Below are 17,673 nucleotides of genomic sequence, written 5' to 3' on the forward strand. Positions count from 1 at the left end.
TCTGTGTGATATGATAAACACAGCAGAGCGACTTTGAACCAGTCACACAATCAAGGAAACACTCAGGAAAAAGCATCCTGAGTGTATTCTAACGCGCCCTCCCCTCCACACACACACACACACACTGTCTGTCATCCCTACTTATAATATTCATGAGCAGGTAGTTGACTCACCTCAGGTGCTCAGGTGTTTCTGTCCTCCTCCACCTCTCCGTGTCTCCTGGTTTCTTTGAAGAAGAAGAAGTTTGAACAATCCTCAGCTGCTCGTCACGGCATTTTCCTCAGTGGAGGAACGCTCACCTCTGCAGCAACACCCTGCACTGGCCTGATGGCCTCATTTGCATACGCCTGTGTGTGTGGGTGTGTGTCCTATCCAGCTTCACGTCATTTGCATAAAACAACAATGGAGGTATATAGCATTTTACAGTGTGTGTGTGTGTTTGTGAATGGAGTCAAACTCAGTTTTTGTCTTGATTTTCCAAACAAAAGTGTCTTTTCACACTTTTCACACACGTTTTGCTGGTATTTTAAAAAGATGCATGCTTTTATTTTGAAAGAGTACACGACGAAGAGGTGAAATATTTCATTTTTACACATCTGTAGAAATGTCAGTGCATATCCAAAACCTTTAAGTGACCACGATGGTTCACGTAAATCCGAATTATGAGCATTTATTGGTTTATTTTGGTTTTTATTTACCCTTTATTTAGCCTTCTTCCTATATAAAAGCTAAATGGAGGTCAGTAAAAGAGAGTAAAAAAGAGACATATAAGAAAGTGCAGAAGTATATATATATGTATGCACAGTCTCTGCATTGTGAAGCATGTAATCCATATACAAGATTTTTTTTTGGAAAGTATCAGATTATTATCCCTCAAAAAAAAAAAGCATGAATATCTCATGCAAATTCAAAGATCCTGGACTCAAAATAGTCTGCATATGAAATATGTAACTGAAACGATGACAAACCATTAGAATAAGATTTAACCTCATTCATTAATGATTGGCAGCTGGTGTTTAGAGCTTATTTTACTGCGTTTTGTTGTATTAGTAACAAGTGTGACATTATTATAATAATAATAATAATCTTAGTGAAGAATTGTGCGACTGTAACAGGAAAACCTGTTTTTCCTGCTCCTTTTCCTGCTCTTGAGGTGAATAAAGCAGAACAAGTGTACAGAAAGAAAATTGTCAAAAAATCATGACATTAAAACAATGTTAGTTGCACAATATCACTCAAACAGAAAGTGTGCAGGAGCTGCATGAATATACAGGCTGATTAAATAATGTATGTTTACAGGTCAGAGGTCGCGCTGCGCTCAGTGGAGACGATGTGGAGTCTTTGCCTCTGGCTGAAGAACATTTTATTCTTTATCTCTCTGCACTTTTCAAGTAAAACAAACAAAATGTCATGAGTGTGATGTGGGAGAAGTTTGAGAATGAAATGTTTTACATTCCACTGTATTTTTAGACTTTAGATGCAGGCATTGTTGTAAAAACCTATATACTGTAGAATTAGCTAAGTTTTGAGTAATAAATTATATTAAAATAGTGATGACAAAAATTACCCTAACATTTTCACAACTATTTTCATTATTAATACATATATATATATATTTTTTAAATCAAAAACTGTAATTTTTTATTTTTTTCTACCCAGTAACATCTTCAGATGAGGCTGCGTTCCTCTCCCCGTCCACACGGCGGCGATAAAACCTCCTTCTCGCACAAATCTTGCGACAATAACACCAGGAGAAGAAGAGTGAACGGAGCCGTTTGATTGGTTATTGCTAGGGGACAGTGGCAGCTCGCTGCAGCTGCATCTTTAACTCACAGTTATCATCATCCTTTTTTTCGGTGTGATTTAATTTCAGCCTCCACTGAGCGGAACCGAGCTCTATTTTTACCCGAATGTGTCTCCGCGAGTGGGGACAACAATCACGGCGGTGCGCGGCGGTGTTTAGCATGTAGCTTTAGCCGTTTGTTTGGCAGGTGACACTAGAAAGGTGAGTGAGCCGCTCTGCTAACGGCAGCAAGCTAGTTAGCCTCACAGGAATTACGATTAAAAAAAAACGTGTAACGTCGCTAATTCACACAGATTAACATCACATATATAACAGGAGAGAAGCGGACTTTGTCGGGTTTACTGTCAGATTAACGACAGGCCTTTTATTCTGCTTGTCACTCCGTAAACAAGCTAACAGTCAATGTGATGGCAGCAGCTTTTCTACTGTTTGTCACTTTCTGTGCAAGATATTGTGCTTTTCCTGAAATCGCATACACATATTATAATGATTTCTTGAAATATATTATGTTAATCATCATACCCAGTTATTTTTCATTTATTAGGGATATAATAACCAACGTTACTAACCGATTATATAACTGATTTATGAGTTTGACCCATTTTTGTATATATAAATGTTGACAGATTGTGTTGTGTCCCTCTTATGACATTTTTATTTGAGCTATAATAAACTGAACCAATAAGACATTACTTTAATCATTTAATTGAAGGTTACAGTACAGGATTTCTTTATTATAATACCCAGCTGTGGATAGAGTCAATGTTTCCTTCCAAAAGAGGCTGCAAAGATCCATATTTGCATGCATTCTATTCGTGATCTTGAACTATTTTAAGCCTCCATCTGAAAATGAGCCAGATTAAGTGTTGAGTTACCGTCTATATTTAAAATATCCCATCTGTAACATCCAAAAAAGAGGCTTAATTTCAGACTATTCTTTTCTATTCAGAGTTCAACGCACATTTAAAGGTTGTGACTTTTAAAATACTTTGTTTTTCTCAGACGACCGCCTCCAAACGATTTGATTTATCCTGGAGATTAAGACATTCAGACTGGCTGAAATGGACGAACAAAGCGTCGAGGTATGTGTCACACACACACAGATGGAGATGGTTCCTTTTCGATAATGAATGAGAAACGTTGCATGTTATGTCGTTGCACAGAGCATCGCTGAGGTGTTTCGCTGCTTCATCTGCATGGAGAAGCTGAGGGACGCTCGCCTCTGCCCTCACTGCTCCAAACTCTGCTGCTTCAGTTGCATTCGAGTAAGTCCGTTTACACCAGGCCTCACAGAATCCACAAACTTTGATAGTCCACGTGTGTCATAGTCTGGTTTTTAATCAGAGATACTGTACGTAACTTTATTAAAGGTTTAAATAAAAGTAAAAGGGAGCCAAAAAATAGTCTTTTAAAGTAGATTAATTTCCCAGATCTTTTGTATTGACTGATTTATTTCAAATGTATTGTTTGACAGCGCTGGTTGACGGAGCAGAGAGCCCAGTGTCCTCACTGTCGGTAAGAACACTCATCTGCCAGCATTGAAATATAAGATTTTTTATATATATATATATATATTTATATATTTATATATTTATAAAGCTTAATTATTAACTTGGTGTAATATTAAATATTAAAAGTGTGTGCGTGTCTTTCTGAACGTGAAGCGCTCCGCTTCAGCTGAGGGAGCTGGTGAACTGTCGCTGGGCAGAGGAGGTGACCCAGCAGCTGGACACCCTTCAGCTCTGCAGCCTCACCAAGCACGAAGACAACGACAAGGACAAGTGAGTCCACGTCCGTGTGTTTATTCACGTGAAATGATTTCCTGTGATTTTTAAAATGTCTAATTCCTGAGTCTGACCCCTAAGTTCAAGTAAGCGAGAGTAATCAGACTATGGGCCAATTCCGATTCCTATCTTAACCCTCAATCTTAACCCTCAAGCTCAACCCTTAATCTTAACTGGCCTCAAAACCAAGTGTTGAGGGTTATTTTGTCACTTAGAAATGGGACACCCCTTAAATGCAGATACGTCTTCAGACTGTAGGGGGCAGAATAACGTCAAAGCTGCGTCCAGTCTGTCAACTCCAAAAAAAAAGAAGAAGAAGAACACATTTACGTCACAATTATTTATTTATTATTTTATTTCAGTCAGGTTATTAGGTTGTCAGTTAGTTATAAGATGATACTCATACAAATACCACAACCACGGACATATTCAGCTGACAGTTACCACACACCACGGCTTATTGAAAAGTAAACCATAGCAAACCATCGCTTGTCCGCACCGGCCGGCTATTGACAAAAGATCGTAAAATAAAAATAAATGTTACGCAACAATGACGTCATTAATCCATAATATGGGCCTAAACTAAGATAATACAATGGTTTTCATCATTTTTATATCTCTATTAACAAAGAAAATACTTCATTTGTAACGTACTCGTTTCACTGCTTTCGGCGCCATCTTTGTTATGAGAAAACACGCAATGCATTCTGGGTAGCCCTTGCTCCCAAGGGTGGTCTCGGAAAAGGCGATACAGCCCTTAAACTCGGCCCTCAACTTAATTTTTCTGAGACTCGGGACAGCACTTGGACTAGAAGGAGCGCATTTTTGAGATTGAGGGTTAAGATTGAGAATTAAGCAAGGAATTGGAATTCACCCTATGTAGTTAGCTGTCATCATTTGGACTTCACTGAGTTCATTTGAAGATGCTTCCGTTGTGACTTCACTGCTGATAAAACAGACAGTTTGCAGGCTGGATAAAGCCCAATTTATACTCCTGCGTAAAGTGCTCTGCGTAGCTACGCAGAGTCCTCTGCGTCGACGCAGAACCTGTCGAAGAGCCTCTGCGTCGTCTCCGGGTGCACGGAATATTTTTTAAGTGTCCGTCACTCCGTCAAGGGACTACGGAGACGGCAAGAGCTGCGATTGGTCCTCAGGACAGGCCGAGCTAAGCTGCTCTGTGCCGGCTCTCAGTGCGCTCCGGGCGTCCTGACAGAGGCGGAGCTGATCCCCGCCGATAACGCCGCTGCCGAACTATAAATACGTCATATCTTAACACACACAGCACATGTTTAGACTCTAAATGGCCAATTTCTCGCCTCAAATTATCTTAAAACTGCGTTCCGTGACACAGAAAAGTGAGAAACGGCCACTTTTTCAACAACAACAGTCTTTCTCTCTCTTTCTTTCTCGGACGCCATTGCTCACTGTAGCCAGAAGCACAACAACCTTGCGCAGCGACCCCTACTGATCGGGCGGGAAATTGCAGCGAGTGTCCGTCACCACGACGCAGAAGTATAAATGCTCGAGGCGTCTCCGTGGTGACGCAGACGGATAACGCATACGCAGTCGGAGAAGTATAATGTGGCCTTAACTGTCGACGGAGTCGTTAGCTTAAACAATGCAGGTCACTCACCCCCGACACAGTTCACGTTTGTTTGTTTGGCCTGAGGCCAGTTGTGAAAGAGGGTCGTCGGGGTCGCCTGAGAGATGCAGTCTGCGATTGTGTGTCAGAATAATTCACCTGTGCTGTTGTTGTTGTTGTTGTGTTGACGCTGATAGTTTGATGCTTTCAGGGTAAAGGTTTGTCCACGTTAATGTAGAAACTGCCAACTTTTTGAGTGAAGTTTAATCCGGTCTTTGTAATCCTGCAGATGTGAGAACCACCACGAGAAGCTGAGTGTTTTCTGCTGGACGTGTAAGAAATGCATCTGTCATCAGTGTGCTCTGTGGGGAGGCATGGTGAGGATAGTTTCATCTGTAACACGTTAGATTAAATGCTTAAATTGCAGTGATATAGAATCAGAAAGTAACGTGTCCGGTGTGTTGTGTGCAGCACGGTGGTCACACCTTCAAGCCTTTAGTGGAGATCTATGAGCAGCATGTGACCAAGGTGAAGGAGGAGGTGGCCAAACTCCGCCGTCGCCTCATGGAGCTCATCAGTCTGGTGCAGGAAGTGGTGAGGACTGCTTTTGTTTTTGTTCTGAGATGTGGAAATCTGACTTTTACTGACTGGGGAGATGAAAATGAGCTTATTGTACTTAATAACAGCAACAGCAGACAAGTACATAAGAGAAATAAAGAGCGTTTAAGTCCAACCAACATCCACCAGATGGCGATAACGCGTTGATGTTTCAGGAGAGGAACGTGGAGGCTGTGAGGGGAGCGAAGGACGAGCGGGTCAGAGAAATCCGTAACGCTGTGGAGATGATGATCGCTCGCCTGGACAATCAGCTCAAGAACAAACTCATCACTCTCATGGGTACGACACACACACAACACACGGTCACCACAATCCAGCTGCGTTGTGGTATTTTATGATATTTTTGCTGTGATGTTCATATTCCCTGTCTTTCAAAACTGGAGTGAAAAGCTTGTATATAACGCAGCTGAACATTGTGAGATTAACAGAGGAGCTTCAGAGGTGCAACATTAAATATAGAGAAGCCGATGTCACACTTGCCTCCTTCATGAATGTCAGTCTCTACAGTAAATAGAGTGGCCAGATTACCTAATCCCAATGTAGCATGTTGTTGGACTGTGGAAGGAAGCTGCACACCCAGATACGACCCATGTGCACACGGGGAGAACATATGCAACCTTCACAAACTGGGATGATGATGAGCCAGTGACCTTTTCCAATAAACTGCTTCAGATGCAGCATTAACAGTGTGTTAAATTCAGGAAATGTGAGAATCTACCAGTCAGGGGTTGAAACGGCAAAATAAACTTTATGTGTGAGCTCAAGCTTCATTGAGTAAATGTCTGTATCAGTGTTGTCTTCGACCTCATGTCTGAAAGACGCCTAAAGGTCGAGACCACAGCAGCTTCCAGAGATATTCATACTCTGCTGAGAGCAGCGAGAGGCGCCTTTTATAGTCAGGGCTAATGTGCATATGAAATATTTAAGTGGACGCACTCGTGCAGTCGCACTCACCGGCCTCCATCAGGGGTGACTGACATGTAGGACGCTGAAAATAGAACGGTTTTCCTCTTCCTCCACCAGGCCAGAAGACATCTCTGACCCAGGAGACGGAGCTGCTGGAGTCTCTGCTGCAGGAGGTGGAGCATCAGGTCGGTCGTCTGACTCTGGCTGCTTGAAAACTCTGACGATTTAATCCATGAAAAGCTCTTCACAGAACATTAATCTCACGTGTTTTTGTGTGTTTTTGTGTCGTCACAGCTTCACTCCTGCAGTAAAAGTGAACTCATCTCTAAGAGTCCGGAGATCCTGCTCATGTTTCAGCAGGTCCATCGTAAACCCATGCAGTCGTTTGTCACCACTCCGGTTCCCCCAGACTTCACCAGGTAGTTAATAAAGCTGTGAATTAACAACATCTCTGATGATTATTCATGTCCAGCTTCATTCAGTCTTTGTTCTCTTTGCCTTCAGTGAGCTGGTCCCGGCCTACGACTCCAGCACTTTTGTTCTCGTCAACTTCAGGTAAATATTCTCTTTGGGAATATTGTTTATCCATGAGGTAAACGTGTGTTTTAAATGTCTTTATATTTGTCTGTAGCACCCTGAGGCAGCGGGCTGACCCCGTGTACAGTCCACCGCTCCAGATATCTGGACTCTGCTGGAGACTCAAAGTTTACCCCGTGAGTCTGAAACGGCTTCTTCTCTCTTTTTCATTTTCTTCAGAAGGATTATTTAAAGCTCCCATAGAGTGGTCCTGTTGCACATAAATGTTAGTTATGGAGGTCTACTTACCTACATTAACTTGTTTTTATGGTCAAAAACCTCCTAGTTGCTGTAAACAAGCCGATTGAAATCCTCTTTTCTGACGTTGTTCGTCAGCCGCGATGTTTCAGAGTGAACTTTCACCCCCAGAAGACAGAGTCTTGTGATTGGCCAATACTATTCAGCACACCAGCTCTCAGAAGCGCAGCTCCCCCTTCTGGAACAGTGGATGCACTGCTACTCATTATCAAAACATTGTTTTAACAGTGTTTAAAAATAGCTCCTTCACGACTCCCTGCCGCAGTCCCTTTGACGACCTTTGACCCGGAGTCAGACCCAGAGTCGGAAGACACTGTCGCTCGTGAAACACCTCCACAACGGACGTTATTCTTCTTCTGCGGTTCAATGTACGCAACCGGATGTGCCCGGACTAGTGCCCGGACTAGTGCCCGGAGCAGGACGATCTGCTGTTTTTGGAGAACCGCTGTTTACGTAAACATAACAGGATTTTCAGTGATCTCGTTGAGCCCCGAGATTACAATAAACACAGCGTTCTCAGCATTGGCTGAACTGTTTGTTTCGAACCTTCAGGGCTTCTTAAACAAGATAACGACGCTGATACACACCAAAAAAAACAGCGTTAATAGGAACTTCCGGTCGAGTTCCGCTTTAAAGGAAAAGTGTATTTCCTCAGTGATGAAATACAGTCATCCACCTTCTGTTGAAGAGTTTCTCCCATCAGTCTATTATTGGTTTACTCTCAACTTAGAATTAGCCAAAGTTTTCTGAATAAAAGAGAAAACAGTCACACGATCATCACTGTACAGTTTACTGTAAATCACCAGGACTGCATGTTGGTAACTGGTGTCATTGATGTGTTTCCTCAGGATGGTAATGGTGTGGTCCGTGGAAATTACCTGTCTGTCTTCTTGGAACTGTCCGCTGGACTTCCTGAAACATCAAAGTATGAATTTATAATACAGCGTCTCCACTCTCTTCCCATCAACCCTTTCTTTTACTCAACCAGATCTTCTTCTTCTTCTTAAAGTTAAATATATGTATATAGAAGGTTTCCATTTGCAGACATGGATATAGTCATTGCATTTACAATAATTAGACTTGAAAACAAATTATTGATTTGTAGAAGATGTAGTGAGAGTAGGGTTATGTTCACATGATGTTTTTACATCCACAGCCTGAGATACAGATACAGAACTCTTTATTGATTGGAATGAGAAAAACATAAGTGCTGTTGGTTCACAAGTTTGTAAAGAGTCGATGTGAACTAAGCTAAAGTCAAATTTACAGCCTTTGCATTAACTCATTGACAGCATATAGCGTTCGCACCATTCCGTCCGTCCGTCAGGACTAAAATGAATACCTTCCTGTGCGCGTACGCCCTTCACATTTTGCAGGATTGTTTAGTGGGTGAATATCTCCAGGCGTTTTTTTTGGTTTTGTCCAAAAACCTTTTTTTGAACATTTCATGAATTTTTACGCGGTTTTTTTTGCGGGGAAATGTGAGAAATGTGTAAACGGCACTTTACGAGCTTGTCAACACGATAACTTGACAAATATTCGACATATTGATGTCAAACTGGCACTGTCCATGCCTCTTACAAGTATCTTGGACAACATTGAAGATGGGTGACCTTGACCTACTTTTCAAGGTCACAGCTGCACTTGAAACTTGAAAAATAGCCAAAAAACGGCACTTTTCAACCTTGTCAACGCGATAACTTGACAAATATTTATTGTATTGCTGCCAAACTGGCACTGTGGATGCCTCTTACAAGTATCTTGAACAAGTTCGAAGATCGGTGACCTTGACCTATTTCCAAGGTCACCGCTGCACACCACATGTCCAAAGTGGCCTTCATTGCTTATGCAAATTTTGCTTTAAAATTGGCATAAAAATGTGGGCGCATGGACTCAGCGCGGAGCATTAGTAGTCGTCGACTATCACCACTCTAGTTTTATTTGTTTTACTCAGAGAGCAGCAAATTAAATATTACACAACGCTCGTGTCCTCACGTCTCCAGTATGTTCTCCACTGCAGTGACGTTCTCCTCTGTGCAGATACGAGTACCGCGTGGAAATGGTCCATCAAGCCTCCAACGACCCGACCAAGAACATCATCCGGGAGTTTGCCTCGGACTTCGAGGTCGGCGAATGCTGGGGCTACAACCGCTTCTTCCGACTGGACCTTCTGGCCAGCGAGGGCTACCTGAACATGCAGACGGACACCCTGGTCCTCTGGTGCGTACAGACGGACACACTGACATGAAAGAAACCAGCAGAAAAGTCTCTTTTTAGAGTGTAACTGGCTGTTTTCATGTGTCCTGCTCAGCTACCAGGTTCGCTCGCCCACCTTCTTCCAGAAGTGCAGAGATCAGTACTGGTACATCAGTCAACTGGAGTCGGCCCAGAGCGGCTACATACAGCAGATCAACAACCTCAAAGAGGTACGCACTGTGTGTCTCTGTCTGTTTGTGTCTTCTGAGTCGCTCATGATGAATATTTCTTATTTCAGAGGTTGGCTATCGAGCTGTTTCGCCGCCAAACGTCCCGTAGCTCCTCGCCTCCTGACCAGAGGCTGACTGCAGGCACCACAGCCTCCGAAAGAGACCCTCACTCTGTGAAGAGCGACGACGACCTCCACGCGACTTTGACCAACAGTAAGAAATTCGAAGAGGAGGAGAGGACACTGCAGGACGACTCGAATGTAAGGAAACCGGCTCGGTGTTCTTTAACGATGGATCGATCTGTGCAGCCCGGTGTCATCGTATATATTCTCACCGTGTTGTTAAAGGAGCTGTCAGACGGTGACCTGGAGGTGGACTGTCTGACCGAGGAGGAGGTGAACCCTCTGGACGGCAGCAGCACCTCAGGCAGCTCCACGGCCACCAGCAACACTGAGGAGAACGACATCGACGAGGAAACCATGTGAGCTCCACAGTCGGATAAACTGCAAATGATGTCATCACGTCTTTGTATGTTATTTACTAAATGCATTTTGTGATTGAAACTGTTTGCACAGGTCGGGAGAGAATGACGTGGACTTCATCGGGAACCTGGAGACAGAAGAAGGAGAACTTCCTGACGACTTGGCTGGAGCCACAGGTATTTAATACATCAACTCTGTTTACAGCATGTTAATGCTTCAGTTGACCGTTTTGTGCTGACCTGAAACCTGAAGTTTCCTGCTCTGGCTTTGACCGGGGTGCCATTCACCCTGTTGTAAGATGATGTACTAAAATGATCTTAAAGCGGAACTAGACCGGAAGTTCCAATTAACGCTGTTTTTCAGAGTGTATCTGCGTCATTACCTTGTTTAAGAAGCCCTGAAGGTTCTAAACAAACAGTTCAGCCACTGCTGAGAACAGTGTGTTTTATTGTAATCTCAGGCTCAGCGAGATCTCTGAAAGTCCCGTTATAGTTACGTAAACAGCGGTTCTCCTGAACAGCAGATCGTCCTGCTCCGGGCACTAGTCCGGGCACATCCGGTTGCGTACATTGAACCGCAGAAGAAGAATAACGTCCGTTGTGGAGGTGTTTCACGAGGGACAGTGTCTTCTGACTCTGGGTCTGACTCCGGGTCAAAGGTCGTCAAAGGGACTGCGGCGGGGAGTCGTGAAGAAGCTATTTTTAAACACTGTTAAAACAGTGTTTTGATAATGAGTAGCAGTGCATCCACCGTTCCAGAGGGGGGAGCTGCGCTTCTGAGAGCGGGTGTGCTGATATGTCACTTCCGGGGTACTAGCCAATCACAACACGGTCTGTCTTCTGGGGGTGAGATTTATGTCTGAAATATTGCGGCTGACAAGTGCTTCAAAAAGGACAAATTTCTATCAGCTCGTTTACAGCAACTAGGAGGTTTTTGACCATAAAAACAAGTTAATGTATGTAAGTAGACCTCCATAACTAACATATATGTGCAACATGACCACTCTATGTGACCTTTAAAGACATTATTTCAAGGTCAAAATCCTCCATATTGTTGCTTTAAAAGATCTAGAGTTCTCACATGAACACAATTAAGGCAACATCTCCAATCTGTTTACTTTCTCAAAAACCTGGAGAAAAGGCCTCACCAGGACCGTCAAACACTGACTGTTCTACCAAAGAAAACAAAGGCCTGTTTTTGTCTTCAGTCGAGTCAAATAAAAGTCTAAAAAAAAGACTTATTTGATAACTTCCAAAAATCTAAATGTATTTGTGTTGTGACAACAGCACAGTGATCCAGAACACTGTGATCCTGGGGCTCAAAGCAGCTCCTTCAGTGAGCTCCACTGTGTCGGTGTTGAAAGGTTTGAAGAGGATGAGTCAGTGTTGGTGCAGCGGGTCCTAACACTGTGTGCCGTTATAGAAACACTCTGGAAATAGCAGCAACACAACATTGTTTTGCAAAACTAGCCTGAATACGTTGTCATATTTATACCCAGAAAAGGAATTCCAAAGCACACATGAAAACCATAATCTGTTGGTCATCTGCAGGAGGATCCATGTCAGCTGCTCCCTCCTTACACCGCAGCGCTGCTGCTGCTGCTGCTCTCGCTGCTGCTCGTACTGCCGCTAACAGCGGAGTCGGTGCTTCTGGCAGCAACAGCCTCCTGGAGTTGGACCCCGTCATCCTGATCCAGCTGCTGGATCTGAAGGAGCGCAGCAGCGTGGAGTCTCTGTGGGGCCTTCAGCCTCGGCCTCCGCTGTCTCTGCTGCACACACAAGGTCTGCACGCTCGGCTCTTTAATCGGTTAATTGGAGGTTTTTCTTTTAAAATGGACTTAATTAATGGACTTAACATGGGTCTTGCTTTGTTTACCACACCACATTTTGTATTTATAACGTATGGTGTTGTCTCTCTCTCTCCATCATGTCTCTTCCAGCTCATCCTCACTCCAGGAAAGAGCGAGAGCGTCGTCCTCAGGTGGTGAGGCGGTCGGCTCCAGACTCCGGCGTCCTGATCCGCCTCAAGGCTCAGATGGCCGAGGTCCGCAGCAAGATCTCGGTCAAGAATCAGATGCTGGAGGCTCGCGGTTCCGCCGAGCTCCGGCCTGGTCCGTCGGGGGCCTTCACCACGGAGGAGGCGGCGTCGTCGTCGTCGTCTCATCACGCCGACTCGGAGCTGGCAGCGTGTCGTAAGCCCACTGACCTGGACCTGCTGAGCAGAGCGGCTGCTCGGTCCAGGCCCTGCCGCCCCGGTGAGGACACACACGACGACGACTCACGCTACTACAGGAGAAAGTGCTGTAATCGTCGTCATCACGAGTCTTATTTCTGTGAGCAGCCAGGAAGTCTCTGTCCCCGGTCCTGGACAGCAGTGGCTCGGCGGTCCTGAAGAGGAGGAGTCCGGAGCAGATGGAGAAGGAGCTGAGAGGAGCAGAGGGAGTCGCAGAACTCGGTCTTCATCCTAAAGATGGAGCTGGAGGAGCAGAGGGTCAGTATTTATGTGACTGACGACCTCACAACACTGATTTCACTGATTTGTTTACCTTTTTGTTGACTTAGATTTGTCCTCTTTCTGTGTTTTCTTATGAAGTGAGACACAACCATGATGTTGTTTCGTTTAGTTCTCTGACAGTTGATGCTTTTCACTGCATCAACTGGCCATAAATGATATCTGGAACCTTTTTTCCTCCAGGAGTGGTGAAGGCCGACGGCAGCCAGTCCTCCCACAGCAGCTCCTCCTCAGAGCAGCAGCTGTACGGGACGTCCGGACCAAAGGACGACATCTTCTCTTTGGGAGGACCGAGCTACTTGACGACCAACAAGAGAACGTTAGGGTGCGGCACTCTCAGCAGAATTATTCAAGCCGTTTAGCTGCAGCAGAGAGAACTCCTGTCGTCTCACCATCTTCATCCTTGTCTCCCAACTGCAGGTCGGCGCTGCTGGACTGTGACTCTGAGACTTCAGGAAACTCCCATCAGCCTTTGCTGGAGGGACCGTCTGCTCCGCCTCAGCCAAAGGAAGGTGAGTTCACCCTCAGCTGTCATTGGAACATGACATTTTTCATTCCATGTTATTTATATTCTTTCATTCCCAGTTCCTGGTCTTTTAAATGTATGTTTTTGTCCAATTGTCATAATAATTTCTACCCATTTTCCTGTTTGGCATAGGTGTAAGTTACCCAGTGATCCAACAGGTGGCAGTGTTCTATAGTAAACGACGAGGAGAGGCTTTTTTTAGACTGAAATACTGAACATTAAGACCAAATATCAACTAATTGTGTGTATTTCCTCCAAAGTAAATGTCATTATAATTTAATATATGGATGTAAATGTGTTTCAAAAACGTCACTGAAGGAAGAAAATGGTTTTAAAATATATATATTTTCAAAGATTCAGCTTGATGTTGCTGTATGTTTTAATAGTGTTGTTTGAGTGAGGCTTTGTGTTGTGTTTGTTGTGTTGTGCAGTAACTTCTCCGACTCTTTGTGCGTCTGAAATATGCAAATGTTTAGTTTTGAATAGTAAATATATTATTGCTGCATTACTGGATCATTTTTGAGTGATGAACTGTGATAAACGACGATATTTTCTGCCTAAAAGTGTGTTTTCTGTCTGTTTCTCTTGAGCTCCTTGTGTTTGTCTTTACACTAAATCTTTTTCTCTGCTCTGTAGATCAGCCGCCGTCCGTCCTGGTGGCAGCGACGAGCAGCGACAGCGACACTGAAGACGAGGTTCTTCAGAGCAACAACTCCACGTATGACAACCATCGCCCTCCCTGCACAGGTAACACGTACACACACACACACACTTATGGAGTGATGAAATATGAAGGAAAGTCCTTTATCGATCCACAACATGGGCATTTGCTGTGTTTAAGAGTCAAAGCTGAAAACGATGATGTTGTCAAATGTCTTTGTTTTTGTCCACAAACACAAAATGATTCACTTTTCATGATTTTTAATGAGAAAAATAATATTTAAAGAGGAACTCGACCGGAAGTTCCTATTAAGGCTGTTTATTTGGTGTGTATCTGCGTCATTACCTTGTTTAAGAAGCCCTGAAGGTTCTAAACAAACAGTTCAGCCACTGCTGAGAACGCTGTGTTTTATTGTAATCTTAAATCCCGTAATAGTTACGTAAACATCGGTTCTCCTGAACAGCAGATCCTCCTGCTCCGGGCACTAGTCCAGGCACATCTGTAGTGTACATTGAACTGCAGAAGAAGAATAACGTCCGTTGTGGAGGTGTTTCACGAGCGACAGTGTCTTCTGACTCCGGGTCAAAGGTCGTCAAAGGGACTGCGGCGGGGAGTCGTGAAGAAGTTATTTTTAAACACTGTTAAAACAATGTTTTCATAATGAGGAGCAGTGCATCCACCGTTCCAGAAAGGGGGATCTGCGCTTCTGAGAGCAGGTGTGCTGATTAGTACTGGCCAATCACAAGCCTCTGTCTTCTGGGGGTGAAAGTTCACTCTGAAATATCGCGACTGATGAAGAGCTTCACAAAAGAGGATTTCTATCGGCTCGTTTACAGCAACTAGGAGGTTTTTGACCATAAAAACAAGTTAATGTATGTATGTAGACCTCCATAACTAACATATATGTGCAACAGGACCACTCTATGTGACCTTTAAGAAGCTGAAACAATCAGAAATCTTCAAAAGTAATTAATATATCGTGATATCGCGTATCGTATCGCGTGCTTCTCTCAGTGATTCCCGGGCCGTCGTCGTTCCAGTCGCTCTGATGTTGACGCAGCAGAACTTCATGTACGTCCTTGAGTCATTTCACTAAATGTCTCTTTCCTTTTCACTGTGTCACATTTTTCCTGTTTTACACTTAAATTCAAGTTAAATGACGTTGTTATTGTATATTTGTGGACAGGTGGTGATGGGTGATAATTGTCTCAGTCAGCTGCTACAAACAAACTCTTTAATGTAAAGACGTTGATCTCTGTTTTCGTGCGACACGGGCGCCTGAAACCTCAGGGTGAAATTCTCTCCTCTTCCTTCCTGCAGGAGAGCAGCTCGTGTCTGATGACGTGAGTCTGCACGCCGACAGGTGATTCCCTTCGAGTCCGTCAGACCTGGCAACCTGCTGGTTTTACCCTCAGCAGCAGTTAGCTCCTGATGCATGAACTCCAAAATAACGACAATTCAGTTCAACAACCGGATGGAAACGGTCGATTCATTCATATTTCACTCGACTGAATAAGAATAACGAACACTGAAGAGACGACGACATGACTCTTATTTTGAAAACCTTTTGCAGACGCAGACACGGGGCATTTCAAAGCTGTCACAAAGTTTATTTATATATAATATGAATCTACATAATTTGCAAGAGTCTAATGATAAATCTGTATATGATCTGTTAAGTTAGGAGTTTTATTAGAAGAGTTTCTCTGCAGCAGAAACACCGCGCTTCCTTTTCTCTCTCTTTCTCTCTTTATTTGACATTTATAACGACATGGATTATAAAATAAACCTCTGAAGAAGCGATCATCGGTACAGACTTTTAATAATGAAGACATTTTTACAAACACAATACTGAATGTCAGACACTGACGGAGTTTAAAAGATTCTTTCTGCACTTTGTGGACACTTTCCCCTCATAATTGAGCCATAGCCTAAGTCTAAGTGGTTAGAGAACGCATGGTTTCATCGTGTACTGAAGTGTATCATAGATGTTTAAAATGGATTCATGGATTTTCTCTGCATTTGTTTGTTGAAATTATCTTTTTTTTTTTTATTTCGTGCTTGTGTCAAAATCTGCTTTTGTTTTGAAACGATGTGTACATTGACTTTTTGTGTGATAAATAAATAAATAAATGTTTTACTAAAATGACGCGCGCACGCTCTCTTTAGTCACGTCGTAGAGCAACTTTTTTCTCTCTCGTCCTCGGCACGAACCTGTGAGAACAGAGAGGGAATAAATAAATAAATCCAGATTACAGCGCAGTGAGAGGAAGAATGTGAAGGGCTGTTCACTTTAGTTAAAGCTGCTTATGTAACAGCAGAGCTCAGTGTTCCACATGAGGAACAGCATCATCACATCACTGAGGATTCATCACAAACTCAACTGAAATATTCTCCTTCATGTTTTGTATCATTTTTAAACTTCAGGTGAACGATATTGTCGCGTTGATATTTGTTTCACGGGTTCAGTTTTTGGCAGATTCAGCAGTAAATCCTCTTTTTCTCTTGATGGTTTGGATGTAAACATGTTCACATACATGACTCCGTCTTCTCTTCTCATGCGATCTTGTAAAACCTTGTTTGCGTTTGCTTGTTTCATGCGTTTTTGGCTCGTTTGAACTGATTTTAGAGCCAAAAACATGTGTAACCTCCACAAATAACGTTTCTTTAGTTCCGTCTGTAGTTGTTGCTGAAGCCGCGTGACCATGACATATTATTGAGTAGAACTTATACTTTATTGTTTTGTATATTCTGTATATTTTTTCTTGTATTTCCTCTGTACTTGGAATACACTTAAAGGGCCAGTACGACTTTAAATCACCACTACAGCCCATAATATGCTCTTTTGCTCTTGCCATAATATGATTACAGCTCTGACTTCAATGTTTTTCCTTGTTTTCGTTTCATTCACGGTCGTCATATTTGGCCGATTATTATCTTTTTATTTGACTTCTGTCGAGGATCGACCAAATTACTCGTCATCTTGACATTAAAGTACATTTTCTAAAAGGTAATAGGAGAATAATCACAGTAATCACCAAGAAATCATCATCATAATAATAATAATAATCATGGGGGAAAAAAGTGAGGATGAATTTCAACGTAATATTTCTTATCTATGTTTTCGTTGCTTTTTATATGTATAATATTTTTCTTTAAAAAAAAAATAAAAAAATCTTTATATATATATATTTCTTTAATTTCGTTATATGTTGTTCTGTCTTGTTTTTTGGAATTGTAACTGCACTTTGTCTGAAATAAACATAAACATAATATGGTAATTATCAGTTCAGAGAGGGTTTAATGGGAGTCTGAAGTGACTATGACCTGTGTATAACATAAAATATCACCAAAATATTACAATATTACTATAAAGACTGCAGTATTTTAGCTTTTTGGAGGCAAATCTTGCACTTTTACTGCATCTGTGACAGATTAAAGTTACCAGAGAAAAAGGAGAAGGAAAGAATTGAGGAGTCAAAGACTTGGTCTAATCTTTATAGACATGATAATTAGTCACCAGTTACATTACACATATT

General features: G+C 42.8%; 1 protein-coding gene across 1 annotated transcript; it reads left to right on the forward strand.

The window, feature by feature from the left end:
- Window positions 1–1,866: 1,866 nt before the first annotated feature.
- On the forward strand, window positions 1,867–16,055 carry trim37 (tripartite motif containing 37). Its single transcript, XM_083910685.1, has 25 exons — window positions 1,867–2,005; window positions 2,807–2,886; window positions 2,968–3,069; window positions 3,279–3,319; window positions 3,469–3,585; window positions 5,460–5,547; window positions 5,642–5,764; window positions 5,944–6,067; window positions 6,812–6,879; window positions 6,989–7,113; window positions 7,199–7,249; window positions 7,326–7,407; window positions 8,377–8,453; window positions 9,569–9,748; window positions 9,840–9,954; window positions 10,023–10,214; window positions 10,302–10,435; window positions 10,530–10,612; window positions 11,987–12,217; window positions 12,376–12,690; window positions 12,777–12,926; window positions 13,131–13,272; window positions 13,368–13,459; window positions 14,110–14,220; window positions 15,455–16,055. The coding sequence occupies exons 2-25, from the start codon at window positions 2,866–2,868 to the stop codon at window positions 15,499–15,501; spliced, it is 2,811 nt and encodes a 936-aa protein (XP_083766811.1). The 5' UTR covers window positions 1,867–2,005; window positions 2,807–2,865; the 3' UTR covers window positions 15,502–16,055.
- Window positions 16,056–17,673: the final 1,618 nt, after the last annotated feature.

The sequence above is a fragment of the Microchirus variegatus genome (assembly GCF_963457635.1).
Source record: "Microchirus variegatus genome assembly, chromosome: 2".
In the NCBI taxonomy this organism is placed as follows: domain Eukaryota; kingdom Metazoa; phylum Chordata; class Actinopteri; order Pleuronectiformes; family Soleidae; genus Microchirus; species Microchirus variegatus.